A 14,938-nucleotide genomic window follows, 5' to 3' on the forward strand; every position below is an offset into this window, starting at 1 on the left:
AGTGTATTTAAAAAAAAAAAAAATTGTGTCCAAGGCATCCCTTGGTTGGGTGTTTCGTAACTGATCAATTATACTAATGCAGAGAGGTTGAATACTAGAAGTTTATAAGGCAAAGATCATGGAGCTCCTAGTCTCTGGCAGTTCTTGGGCAAAAGTTTTGAAGCCCAAACCTCAAATTTTTAACCAATGACACTGAGAAGCACCTAAACTGCAGTTCCAGTTTGATGTAAAGAAGTAAATATCCATTTATAAAGGAGACAGAGTCAGCAAGTATTCATCTGGGTAGCATATTGGTTTCTTTTTAAGACTAATGAAAAAGTTGGGTTGGAGGAACATGTTAAATGCCCATAGCATTTGCTTGCTATCCTTATTTTTCATGCAACAGCATATGCTGCCATGTGTAGCTCTATATCTTTTATAAAAATGCCCAGATTATCTAATTAGCTTGGAAATCTCTAAGAGAAAGGACAGGTACTGGTACTTCAATGGGCCCTCCATGGACTTCAGACCCAATGCGGCATGTCCTCTGGGAAAACCAAGGGTACCCACAGAATGGAAATAGAGAAGCCCCCAAATTCCTCATCAAGAGGCCACTATCAGTCTCTAGAGAAGGGAGACCAGGCCAAGGCCATAACCTGGAAGCATCTACCGGGCTGTCCATGCCCGGTAGATGCTTCAGAGCAGCAACAAGAATGATGTTTGTGCTTAAAGAGAACAAAAAATATCCTCTTTCTTGGGGCTCAATTGTTCATGGATATGAATCAAGAGCATTCTCCTAGGATTCATGTGGCAAGGTCATTTAGAGGACTCCCACTTCTGCTTTGTGGATGTTATTTTAAATGCCTCTCCTTTGTCCTTTACACTATGTGTTTGGAATAAAATAGTTAGGATTCCTTGATTCTAATCAAGACTGTCTCTCTTTATATACCCTCTGAAATGTCCAAATTCAACCAATTTCTTTTTGGAAAGGACCCTAAGAGTATATGCCTGAAGACAGGAATTTGGTCACCCAAGATGGCCCAGCCAAGTTTACCTGCATGGTCTGGCTGCATGAATGCCGTTGTGGAGATGTGGGGAAACAGGGCCAAGGAGTCACGATGAGTCCCTCGTAGGTGGATGGTGTTCCCTTGAAAATAAACTCCATGCATGTCGGTGTCAGTGCCCATTCCAATCATATGCCAGGAAACTCTATCCTTTTTGCACATGTTTAGGCCAGGCTGGTTGCCATACATATAGCCGTTAATAGCTAAATGGAAGGAAAAAAGATAGAGCCCACTATAATTATATAGATATACTGAAAATACATCATCTTAGTGAAAGATTATCAGTGTGTATGGGGGCAGGGTGTTCAACTGTTCAAGTTCAAACTATTTACAGAAGATCTGTATTATCAGAGAATAAATAGTACTGCGGAAAAGCTACAAGGTGAATCAATTTAAAATGGAGACTAAAACTAACAATGAATAATGAAAATATACTAAAATTGTGAAAATGTTATATTTAACAACATACACACAAGAACACTAATTCTAAGAACAATAAGAAATAAATCAGATTGTTTTCTGGCATAATTTTTTTCTGACAAAATGGATTGATGGTATAATATGATATTCTTTTTATGTTTCAGTCTTGTGGATTATAAAAAAAAATAAAAATATTTTACAGATTTTACCAATTTCCCCAAAGTCTTCTCTAAAATTCTAGATATGAAAATCATTTTCTTTTGAGGTTCTTATCCTGTCATCTCCCGTGTTAAGTGTCTCTTTCTCAGTTACTAATTCCTTTAATTTTGTCAGATCCTCATTTGCATTTGATTCTAGAAGTTATCAGACATCCCTTTACTGATTTCACGGATCCTACATCATTTGAAAGATTTCCAATTGATTGACGGTATATTTGCATGTCTGGTCAGTGAAGAGGAATTTTTTGGTTATGGAGAGGGACCCTAAGTTTTTAAGAGGTTAGTCTTTGAGTAAGTAATTTTGCCTTTGATAACTTTCATTTCCCTACTCCAAGAGAATAACCGAAGGGACTTTGAATAATGATTACTTAGATATGAAGACCCTCAGTATTTCCTGAAACGCAAATCGTTTTCATCTTTTATATCAACCTCAATCCATTGATAGTGGCTGCCTGGAGCAGTGCCTTGAGAAGAGTTTAGAAATCATATTCCCACTCTGAGGGGGATGATGCCATGATTGTATAGCACTGTCTGAGGGGTGAGTGCGCATAATTGTGTCTCAGGCTTGATAGATAAAGATTCTATCCCCACCCTCTCCACTCCCCATTAATGCTTGTAGTGGGAAAGACCAACTGTCATGCACATGAATGATCTTTTGTAATAATTCAAATAAATAAAATTCCTTTTTATTTCTGTCTGCAGAACCAGTGGTGCTTGATAATTTTATTCAGATATCTGCGGTTATTAGTAGAAATTCCAAGAAGACCTGGGGCTTCTGAGAAGAACATCACGTTTTCTGAAAAAAAGTCTTTAATAATGCTTTTGCAAATTAATTATCTAAATCTTGTCCATTGAATGTTAAGAAGATATCATTGTAAATTTAGGTGCTAATAATTTTGTCCTTGGCTGGCTGGTAAAGAATTTTCTCTTGCCTTGGAACTCTAGTTTAAAGGCTCTCTTTCTGGAATATTCATTCACTCATTCATTCATTCAACAAACACCTTTGAATATAGGTGGCTTACTAATGTAACAACTGATAGAAGAGAGACAGAGACGGAGAATTAAGCAAATCCTCCTAAGTAAAGATCTAGGATAGGAATGGCCAGTATTTTACAAATTAACACTTTAGACAGTCATTCATATTACTTGATAAGAGATACTTTGCTGTATGATTATCTCCAATTATCACTTGAGTTATCGGACTTAATGATGTCATTGTGAACCCAACGGAGGGCACTTCGTCAGCGATTTTCTCCGTTTAAGATGTACTGTGATCTTTGCTGGTTTAAATTCTGTGTTGCTTCATCTAAGGCTGATAAAGTGTTTTAGATGTATTAATTAAGTTTCACAACATCTATGGGAGATAGGGAGGTTTCACCATACCTTGTGAGGCTGGAGCCATCAAATAATTTACTCATGACCAAAACACAATACCCAAGAAGCCAAAATTAAGACAGTTAAGTATTTCAAACATTTTCACTTTAAATACAATTACGCCTTTCCTTCACAGGAGAGAAAGTCTTTTCTCATACCATGCATTCGGTTGGACTTCACAAACTCTTTGTCCTCCTTGTTGACACTGAAGGGACGCCAGGTAAACCTCTGAATGTTTTCATCAAGATACCTGCTCAGATTCTCATCGAACACTGTGAATAATAGGTAAAATTCCTTGTCTATTCCTTTCTACATAGAAAAAAGATATGAACATATAAGAAGTACAGCTCGGAGGAATTCTTAGCTCTGCTTCACTTTCAAAGTAACACAACGTAAATTAGGATCAACATCAGCCATAGATTTGCTGGGTCGTTTTGTGAAGCAGGATTCTGAGCATGATTCTGATAAATTCATTCCACACCCAAAAAATTGATGTTTCTCATTGTAGCCTTCTCCCTCCCCATGCGACTTCTTGCTCAGGAGCTTTCCTCCTCTGTGGTACTCCCGTTGTCAGGCTGGTCATCACTATCTTATTCTCCTTACCATGGCTTCCATGTCCTGGCCCTGGCCTCTCTGACTTCATCTCCTTGTACTCACCCCTAGCTTACTCCAGCCACCCTGGCCTTTTGCTCTTCTATGAAGGCGAACACATAAACTTCATTCCTGCCTCAGGGCCTTTTCCCACTGTGCTTCCCACTGCCTAGAAGGTTCTCCCAGGTCTTGCCTGGGTTACTCCCTTACTCCATTCAGTTCCCTATACAAATGTCACCTACTCAGAGTGCCCTTCCCTGACCACCCTGTCTAAAAGAGTCACGCATCTTCCACCCTGCCTGCAAACTCACTTTACCCATCTTCATAGCACTTATCTCCACCTGAAATTGTATTTTATTTATGAACTTGTAATTTTGACTGTTTTCCCCCTGCAATGTAGGCTTTGAGAGGGTAAGGATGTTGGATATCTATATCCTCAGCTCCAGAAAAAAATGCCTGGAAAAGCAGGCACCCAATACACATTTGTGAGTGAAATAATGAATTCACATAACCCATGAGACTTTGCAAAATTATGTTAACTTGAGCTGATATTGAGGGAACTATGGATTACTTCCCACTGTGTGTATTTCTAATCTGTCTATTTGAGCATGTCTGAAAACACAGCATCCAAAATTGCTGAAATGTACTTTTCTTTAAAGCTGAACCAGAGAAGTGACTGTATTTCACGCCCCTCAACATCTTCCTATCTCTAACCAGCTCCCCTCCGATCCACCCTTCATCCTGCTGCCTGCTCCAGAGGGATCCTCAACAATGCCATCTGATCACATCTCTCTCCTTCTTAAACTGGACAATACAATCTGAACTCACAATGAGACCTACCTGTTCGGCCTCATTTCTTGGCCCTTCCCTCCTGGTCCTTTGACTGAAGCGAGGCCAAGCTCCTTACAGCAATTTGAGCTTGCTGCGTTCTGCAGGTCTCTGTCCTTTGTATATATATCCCCCAATTTTGACCATCTGCCACCCTAATCCAACTTCAGGGGCCAGCTTAGCTGTCCTACCTCTGTGAAGCTCCCCTAACTCCTCATGGAAGACGTGGATGCTCCTTGCTTTATGTTCCTACTATACATCATAACCATTTACTGCTTTTATCACACGGTGTTTTAGAAGGCAATAGTTTAAGATCATAGGCTATGAAAAGAAACAATGTAGGCTTAAAATTTTTCAAAATAAAATATAAAAAATTGCGGGGAAGTAAAAGGCCAAAATATATTTTTAAAAATTATGGGCTATGGGAGCAGGCAGACCTAGATTCTAATGCTGCTCTGCTTACTTGCTGTGAAAACCAGGGCAAGCGATTTATCCCCTCTAAGCCTTAATGCCCTCATTTTCAAAATGAGCATAATAGTAGTCCCCACCTCATGTTTTTTTGTGAAAGTTAAATTAGATAATATAGGTAAAGCACACACATCTGGCAAATACTAAGTAGACAACATTAACTGTCATTATTAGCTGTGATTGCAATTGTCCATAGTACAAGAACAAACCATGGAAAGGAGTTGAGTTGAAGAACCTCATCACCTGAGAGTCATTTGGAGGATAACTGGGTCTATGAGAGTGAGAAATTAGTCCAGAAAAAGGTTAGAAGGAAGGTGGTAGGATCTTGCGTGACGGTTAATATTGTGTGTCAACTTGACTGGGCCATAAGATACCTAGATATTTGGTCAAACATTATTTTGGGTGTTTCCGTGAGGGTGTCTTGGGATGAGAGTAACATTTGAAACAGTAGACTGAGTAAAGCAGATTTCCATTCCTAATGTGGGTGGGCTTCATCCAATCAGTTGAAGGCCTCAATAGAACAAAAAGTCCAATCCTCCCACGAGTAAGAGGGAAGTCCTCCTGCCTGCCTTCAAACTTGAACATCAGCTTCTTCCTGCCCTCAGACTGAAACTGAAACATCGGCTCTTCCTGAGTTCCAGGCCTTTGGACTGGAACTACACCATTGGCTCCCCTGGGTCCCCTGTTTGCTGACTCACCTGCAGATCTTGGAACGCATCAGCCTCCATAATTGTATGAGCCAATTCCTTACAATAAATCTATTTCTATTTATATATACATCCTAATGGTTCTGTTTCTCTGGAGAACTCTGATTAATACACTCTGCTACTTGTGAGTGGGAACACATCTGAGTAATGGCTTGTGTCTGCAGCACAAAGCTATTTTGTGAAGAGCACCCATGTCAGTACATTCTAGGCTCCCATAGCAGCAGGGAAACCGGGAGGTCTGAACCATAAGCCATCACACAACTCTGAGTGCTTAAATGTGGATGAGGGAAACGAGTTTTGAAATGAGGTTGTCCTGGAATTTTCAGTGTCTGTTTGCAGGCCACACATTTAACGTTTGAGATGCGTGTAATGTGGCATTTTCTGTTAACCAAACTTCTTAATACAACTTTGAAGAGGAGCGTTCACTCTGTATTTCATTTATGCAAACATAAATATTTGTTGAGTATCAACAAAGCACCAGTCATTGTTCTGGGAAATGAGGATAAGACAGACAAGTTCCTTGCTCCATAGCACTTACATTCTTGTAGGAGGAAACATACTATAAACATAAAAAGATAAATAAAGAAAATGTCCTAAGGTGGTAAATGATATTAAAATCAGGTGATGTGATAGAGAGTGACTTTAGCTCAGTGAGCAGGGAAGGGTTCTCTAAGGAGATGACAAGAAGAGTCAGCCATGCAAAGGCTAGAGGGAGCCTAGTAGAGAGGTGCTAGGCCAAGGGTAAGCCTGGCCTGTTCGAGGAACAGGAAGGCCAGTGTGGATGGAGCATAAGCAGGCACGAGGCAGTGTGGTGAGAGATATCAAAGAAGGAGTCAGAGGCTGGGGCATGTAGGCCCAGGCTAAGAAATATAGATTTTTATTCTAAGTGTGACAGGAAACCACTCGAATTGTTAAACATGGAATTGACTTGATCTTACTTGCATTTTAGAAACGTCACAGTTGGTGCCCTGTGATGAAATAGATCATAGAGAAAAGAAGAGACACGAAGAAGAGACGTCGTGAGATCCTAGATTAGAGTCTGGACCGAGAAAAACATATTTTTCTTTTGTTGTAAAGGTCATCAATAAGACAGCAAAATTTTAAAAGGTGGGCAGATTTGATAATAGTACAGTATCAAGGTTAATTTCCTGACTTGGATAATCATACCGTGTTTATGTCAGGAAGTGACCTTGTTTTTCAGAAACATACACTAAAGAGACCTCATGTCTGCCACCTACTCTCAAACAGTTCAGCAAGAAAAATAACAGAAAAATAAAAGTGAGAGAATAACAAAGCAAGTGAGGTATAATGTTTATATTTGGGGAATCTGGGTGACAGATATATGGGAATTCTTGGTAGTTTCTTTGCAACTTTTCCATAAGCCTGAAATACTTTCAAAATAGAAAGTATAGGATAGATATAGATGGATGGGTGGGTAGATAGATGAATGGATGGATGAATAGACAGACAGACAGATAGATGGATGGATAGATAGATAGATAGATAGATAGATAGATAGATAGATAGATAGATAACAGAGAATGGAAGTAGAAAGTTTGATTGTGGTTATTGTGGAAGGTCATGAGTGTTAGAAAAGAGCCTAATATCACCTGGTCATGTTTTATGACATCCATTCTCCACTGGGAGAGTTTACAGCAATTTACTGGAAGGAGAGGCAAACACCTCTTTACATGTTCATCTCTACGTGCCTAGAAGAGGCATAAGATTTTACCTATAGAGGGTCTGGCTTAGTATGTGTTTCATAAGCATTTCTTGCACTGAAAATAACTTTCTGTCTGGCCAAATGGACGTCTCTCTCAGCCAAATCCCAGGTATGGAGTGTTTCAGGTTATTTATTTTTTTTCATGAGTTTTGTATAGGTGGACTGACCGTGAATGGTATTTGGCTCAGGCAACAACTCCCAGAGACTAGAAGATGCTTCTAGCAAACCTCAAAGTTACCATTAAATGGATACAACAGGGGCAAAGTCAGAACTACCTTACAGAAGTTTTCTGGCACTAAATTTCCCTGGATCAGGGATTTAGCTATTAGGAAGCAGGGTACTATACTGGAAAAAGAACAAAGTTGGATGCTCAAAGTTCCGTGTTCTACTGCTGACTTTCCCTACTTCCCAGGTATGTTTCCTGGGCTGTCACTCAATGTCTCTGAGCCTCAGTTTCTTCAGCTTTAAAATGGGGATATTCATCCTGCTTTGCCCTATTACAGTGTAAATATTCAGTTTTATTGCACAAGCATTATTGAGGGCCATTCAAAGGGCTAGGGACTCACTGAGCCTCTAATAGACACTTCCAGGATTGGTCTTTGTGCAGGGAAGTGAAAATCTGAGGTGGACCAAGATACTGTGTCCTCTGTCTAGAAATTCCTTTGAGCCCAGAAGTGGGTCTGTACGATGCAAAACATTATAAAATATGCCATTTAAATAAATAGTCTTGCTATTTCTGATTGGTGAAGTAATTCCAAATGGTTGAATAACTAGATTTTCCTCAGTGTGTTTAATATCCTGTAGACATGGCTTGAAATGTTATGCTTTGCCACACTCATCAGTACAACCATCTAGGCCTCTAGGGTGGGACTAGCAAGAAATTATCAACACGGCTTTGTTGCTTCAGCCATAGTGATTAACTTCCAGTTTACAGTGGTGAGTGACGGTGGTTCGCAATCCTGGCTGCACGTTGGAATCACCTGGAGATTATGATTTAATTCGTCTGGAACATCTGAATAAAAGATGTTTAAAAGGTCCCCAGGTGCTTCTAACGTGTGGCCAAGTTTGAGAAACCTGAATAATTAGGTTGAGAAAGTTGAAATAATTGCCTGAGCTCACAAGGCTGGTAAGTGAAGGGAACAGGTTTGTCCAGTCCCCAAGAAAAAAGGATCCCAATTTGCATTCCATGCAGATCTCTTAAGATTCCACAATCAAAGCAATGCACAGGGAAAGAGAGCTACTGAATCCTAGCCACAACAAGCAGAAATCCTGGGTTTCTGGGTGAACATCTCTAACTTTGGGAAGTCCAATCTTAAATTCACAAAATTATAAAATAAAATTCCTATTACGTAGAAGTCAGTTTCAAGAGGAAGGAGGAAAAAATTGTTTTTTGTAACTGCCTCTTTATTACTATCTAATCTCTAGCCATATTACTGATTTCTCCCACATACAACCCTGAGAAGAACTTGGTGACATGTGATGGCCTACCTGTGTCCCGTCAGCATTGAGAGCACCCTTTTTACAAACTAGCAAAGGTCCTACGAGGCCAGAGCTGGTGTCTTTGATTGGCTCAACTGCTGAGAAGTAAAGATAGGTCAGACAGGGGGCATCACCAGCTGCTGGGCTCACGCTTTCTGGCACCGTCCACCTGTACGTGAAGGTTTCACCTGGCTTAACGTGTGCCCCTGGTTTCAGAAATCCTGAGGAGACAAATGAAACAATTACCCAAAGCAACAGCCAAGAACATTAAACTTGTCAGACTGGGTCTTCCAGCTGTGGGTGTCTCTCTCTGATGATTTATTTCGTAGAAGGATGGTTGTTTTTGCTTGTGTATCTTACCAGGGGAGGCCAGAAAATCTGCCACAGTTTCAGAGATAGAAGCTGATATCAAAGGATTGTCTTCTTGATAGCTTACATTTATTATCTTCATAGATACTCTTTCTTACTCAAATACTAAAAGAGTGATAATTATTAAATATTAAAAGAGTGATAATTGCCCATTTAGCAACTGAATATAAAACCATAAAATATCACTAAGTACCTTCTATGTGGAATATATTATACGTGGCCCTGCAGAGGATACCCCAAAAAGTTAAGCAAGAGCCCTAGTTCAAAGAGTTTGAAATTTAGAAGATTGAACTAGGAAATAACCCAAATAATTACAAGATAGAGGAGGTAAGTGAATGCCCAGGGTTACAAAACTGATAAATGGCAGATTTGGGATTCAAACTGAGGGCTGATTCCAAAGACTGTGCGTTCAATCCTCACGTTGTATTGCCGAATGAACACATTGAATCTCTCCAGCTAGACGGAGGCCAGAGACTCTCTGCATCTTGTCCAGAGCTTTGCAAAAAGGTGCCCAATAAGTTTGCAGAGTTAAACAATAGAAAATATAAACATTTGGGCTAGCATTGGCGTTCTTTCTGCACACACACAAAAAGTCATTGTGAGCATTTTGACCAAGGAAGAGGGTGCAGGTATAGGAGACATTGCTGTAACAGAGGAGGATGAGGATGGGACTGGGGAGGCGGAATTCTCCCTCCATTCCTTCCTTCTCTGTCCCCTCATCATCAACGCAAAGCCTGCTCTGGACTGGGCCTGGTCTCACACTGGGGCGTGAAGAAGTATCCCAGGCAGCCATGATGTCTGTTGCAGTGACGGGAAGGCTTCCAAGGAGACGAGGAGTTTCCCAAGAGCAGTATCATGAATGGAAGGATAGTTCCTGCAGCCGCTGGGCAGAAGCTGCCTTTCTTATGGGCAGAGAGCCTGTGCTGCCTACTCTGACGGGGAGAGGCTGTGTATGATGATAAGCACATAACACTGGTTTTAAATAAGTATTTGTTGAATGATACAGAGCAAAGACCATGTGTAAGATTTAATTGTCAACAAAACATTGGAAATCAGATTTTCCCCTTAGCCTTCACCCATAGAATCTCATACAACCTGCAACAGGAAAGCTCTCCATCTTAGAGAAGTGGGCACGACTGTGAAAGTAGCTCATTTTGAAATTTATTGCATTGCTGAGGGAAAAGGAAAGGAGTTAATGTTTCCTAAGAACCTACGGTGGGCCAGACCCACAGTCTGAATTCTCTCCATCTCTTCCCAAAGCCCTGTGAGGTGAGCCTCATTATCTGCATTCACAGGTGAGAATAATAAGGTTCAGAAAGTTGAAATAACTGCCTGAGCTCACTGAGCTGACAAGTTAAGGGACCAGGTCTGTCCAGTTCTAAGTCCTTTGCTCATTCATCCTGTTTTCTCCCTAAGCCCAGGCTGAGACTTACCATCTACATTTGGGGCTGCATCAGAGGCCTTGTCATAGATCACACCGTGGGGCAAAATACTGTAGACTTTGTCAGCTTTGTTGGCAAAGGTCACCAACAGGGTATCGCCCACCTCTGCTCTGATGACTGGGCCTGAAAAATACCGAGAGAAGGAGAGAGGAGATGATGAAAAGAGACGGAAAGAAGTGAATATGGGCAGGAGAAGAAGAGACATTCCATGTAGGTATATGCCTGGCTAAAATATCCGCCCCCCACCCCGTTCAAAACATGGAGGATGGTTTTACTCTACCAAGAATTCCAAGATGGGTTTCTGCCTCGGAGAGTCTCTTTCTTCGAGTAAAAGTTGCATCAACATATTCCACATACTGAGCCTTCCAATATTTTCCTCCTATTCTGTTGTCCCCTTGTGTGAAGTAGAGCTCAGAGTCACTGTGGAAAGAATAGGAACCTGACTGAGAATACATCTCTGCATATCCAACTAATGCCTTAATTATGGAGCTTCATTTTATTGTCTTTAGCCCATGTTCACCCACCCATCTCTCCAGAAAAGACGGCACAGGCTTCAACAAAGTTCCCGGGAACAGTCAACCAGCCTTAAAAGTTTTCAGAAGCTGGGGGGCCGGCCCTGTGGCTTAGCAGTTAAGTGCCCACGCTCTGCTACTGGAGGCCCGGGTTCAGATCCCGGGCATGCACTGACGCACCACTTGTCTGGCCAGGCTGAGGCGGCGTCCCACATACAGCCACTAGAAGGATGTGCAACTATGACATACAACTATCTATGGGGGCTTTGGGGAGAAAAAGGGAAAAAAAAAAGGAGGAGGATTGGCAATAGATGTTAGGTCAGGGCCGGTCTTCCCCAGCAGAAAAAAAAAAAAAAAGAGGAAGATTGGCATGGATGTTAGCTCAGGGCTGATCTTCCTCACAAAAAGAAAAAAAAAGTTTTCAGAAGCTGGATGATGCTCAAGTTCATTTCTCTCTTAGCCATTGTACTTTCTTCCCCAGAAGTCCAGCAACTGATGAAGGCACAGGTAAACTCCTTACTTGCCAGTACTGGAGTCCCAGAAGGGTGTCCTACAAAGTAACAAAGAGCTAACTGGTTTCTTTGCAGAATGAGCACCTTTTATCTCTTGCTGATGTGAGTATGAACAGTGTCTGCATATAGTAAGCTCTTTGAGATCTGGCATGATTAAGGAATGCAGTGTCTAGTTAATCAAATATTTTAATTAACGGAGAGTTATCATATAAACTATATACATGAAATACCAAATTTCAAAGTTGTGAAATACAATAATATAAATTCTGACTAGGACTATCTCTATTCTATTTTACTTCTGTCTATGGTACCATTACTCTTGCAGTCACACAGCTAAGCCACAGTTATCTTCTTTTTCTGCCTCATCCCCTTATCTTGTTTATTGTGACTTTGTATCCTTTTATTACATCCTTCCTTTTCTGTACCTTTTTTTCATCTTTTCCTTTCTTCCCACTGCCACAACCCCAGCTCATGCCCTTATCATCTTGTGCGTGTACCATTATACGAACCTCCTGACCGCACAGTCTGCATCCTCTATCTCACACTGGCTCACTCAGCTTTTTCTCGGTATACAAACTGCTACAACATTAATCTCCAAAATGATAATTTTCATTGTCATTTACCTGCTGCAACATTTTCAGTTGCTTCTAATTGCCAATCAAATAAAGTTCAAAAGGATTATAAGCCCTTTGCAATTGATATCCAGTTCACTTTATCCCAATTCTCTCCCTACGGCTCCCTGCAAATACCCATTCACCTGGGCAAATCCGCACTCCAATCACTCTGATCTAATCACTCTCCTCTGTAAGGTAGGTGCTTTGCATCCACCCCTGCATCTCAAATTTCCCTCTTGACTATTCACTTATATAAATTCTATCATTCTTCAAGACCCTGTTTAAGTCCTACTTCGTTTGTGAAGTGTTCCAGGCTATCTTAGCTCTCTCTGAACGCCCAGAGAACTCACTGCCTGGATGGTTCGTCTTAGTCTTATTTGTAACTTGCAAAGTTACTTCTCTTCTCCTGTGAACACTGCTTTTTTCTCCACCTGAGGGTGGGAACATTGTCTTAGACCTCTTTGCATCCCTCATGTCGCTTAGAACATTGTGCTTTCATATATTACGTTAAATACTGATTGAATATAGCTTAATATGTCATATTTTATAAGGTGCCTCAGAATTCTGGAAGGCTCCTAAGATGTAATTTTCAATGTTAATTCTTATTATTCTGTTTATGGAGAAATAATAGTCAATAGAGAATATTGATAGCAAAGAGTTTTTCAGAGTTTCAAGGTTCACACAAATTCTTTAGGAAAGTCTCAAGTACATCAGTTTGGTAGAAGAATAAATGAACGAATGGATGAATGGATGAAATTTACAATGAAAGAAACAAAGGGTATCATATTGATCACAAAGAGAATTTTTAAAACATTCCCTCAGGGGCTGGCCCTGTGGCGTAGCGGTTAAGTCCACGTGCTCCGCTTTGGAGGCCCAGGGTTTGTAGGTTCGAATCCCAGGCACAGACTGAGGCCCCACTCATCAAGCCATGGTGTGTCGGTATCTCACATACAAAAATAAAGGAAGATGGGCACAGATGTTAGCTCAGAGCCAATCTTCCTCAGCAAAAGGAGGAAGATTGGCAACAAATTTTAGCTTAGGGCCAATCTCCCTCACCAAAAAAAAACCAAAACAAAACAAAACAAAATATTCCCTTAAACATAAAAAGGATCATAAAGTAATAGCAATACTTCTTGGTATCACATTATACATTTGTTAATGCTTTCACAGACATCATTGCACATGATTGTACAATAACAAGTCACAGGAGTCCACATCCACTTAATGAATTGTTAGATTCTATTTGAAAAATACTACGTGCTGTGGGAGCCCAGACAGAAAATGATTAACTATGACTTAGGAGTCAGGCGAAAGTAAGAGGTGACATCAGAGTTAAATTTTGGAGGAAAAATGTCATTTTACTGGACAGGGAGGAAAAGGACATTCTGGATAGAGGGGGCATAACTTATATCAGGCTGTCCTTGAACCAAAATGGTAACCTTCCTTGGCCAGTTCATTTCCATTGAGAGTCCTGTCTTATTCCCTCTTCAAAACCATCTGCTCCATATGTACAAAAGCCTAATTCTCTTCTCTGTCAGCTTAGTATTTCTCATGGCGGTTTGCACATAGTAAGTGCTCAAGAAATGTTTGATGAAAAAATGAATGAATGAATGAATCTAGTGCTTTGATTTAGCCAACAAACCATGGAGTGATGAATACTCTGCCAATTCTCAGCAACATATCAGGGGCTCAGAACTCCTTAAGGGGTATCATTATGCCCTCTATGCAGTTTGTGCTCATGAGAGCAGTGTCTGGAATACAAATGAAATCACAGGGAAAAGCCCAACAGATGCCTCTCTTACGAGAGGCCTAGAAACACCAGCAAAGAGAGCTTACCTGCCAGAGGCGTTTAGGGGAAGACCATTGAATTTGTTATAGCCTTGAGGACCATAATCCCAAAGAATTTTTTCAGCTGCTATAAAGTAGCGCCTCTGTTGACCCTTCATCTTGGGGTGAGAAACACCACTTTTGCAGTTACCAACATTGTATTGCCCCAGCATACCAGCTGCAGAACAGGGGAAAACCACAAGCCAAGGTATAAATGCTCACAAAAGAAATCATACAGGAAAAGACTGAGAGATTTGACTTCACGAACATTTAAAACTTTTGTACAGAAAATAAAACCATAAAGGAAGTTAAAAGTAAAGGTTAAATGGTGGGGAGGAGGATATTTTAACACATATGACAAAAGATTAATATGTAAATAACTTGACAAATAAACAGGAAAAAAGTAAATCTCCCAATAGAAAATAGACAAGGGACATAAATAGGTTATTCACAAAAGAAGTACTATCGGCCCATAAGCAAATAAAAAAAAAAAGTCCAACCTTAATAGTAATTAAGTGACACTTGTTAATTTATCAGATTGGTAAAGATTAGAAAGACCAATAATTCTCAGTGTTGGCAGATGAATGGGGAAAAGGGAATGCTCATACACTGCAAGTGAAGAATAACAATTTCTAAAAGGGAATCTGGCAATATATGTCCATAGCTTAAAAAAAAGAGATCAAACTGTTTGACCCAGGAATTCCAAATCCAGGAGTTTTCCTAAGAAAATGTCAGACAAAAGTATAAACGTATCTGTAAATTGAGATTTATAATAGCAAAAAAAATAGGGAAAATATAAATGTTAAGCAAC

General features: G+C 40.4%; 1 protein-coding gene across 1 annotated transcript in view; it reads right to left on the bottom strand.

Moving 5' to 3' along the window:
- Positions 1 to 14,938, bottom strand: part of HEPHL1 (hephaestin like 1) — an 82,324-nt gene that overhangs the window by 24,527 nt on the left and 42,859 nt on the right. Inside the window, exons 6-11 of the mRNA XM_058545399.1 lie at positions 14,137 to 14,305; positions 10,943 to 11,082; positions 10,654 to 10,785; positions 8,861 to 9,072; positions 3,214 to 3,364; positions 1,034 to 1,246 (exon numbers count right to left, since the gene is read on the bottom strand). Of these exons, the coding sequence (XP_058401382.1) occupies positions 1,034 to 1,246; positions 3,214 to 3,364; positions 8,861 to 9,072; positions 10,654 to 10,785; positions 10,943 to 11,082; positions 14,137 to 14,305 (1,017 nt within the window). The remainder of the gene's footprint in view (positions 1 to 1,033; positions 1,247 to 3,213; positions 3,365 to 8,860; positions 9,073 to 10,653; positions 10,786 to 10,942; positions 11,083 to 14,136; positions 14,306 to 14,938) is intronic.

Source organism: Diceros bicornis, chromosome 7 (assembly GCF_020826845.1).
Source record: "Diceros bicornis minor isolate mBicDic1 chromosome 7, mDicBic1.mat.cur, whole genome shotgun sequence".
In the NCBI taxonomy this organism is placed as follows: domain Eukaryota; kingdom Metazoa; phylum Chordata; class Mammalia; order Perissodactyla; family Rhinocerotidae; genus Diceros; species Diceros bicornis.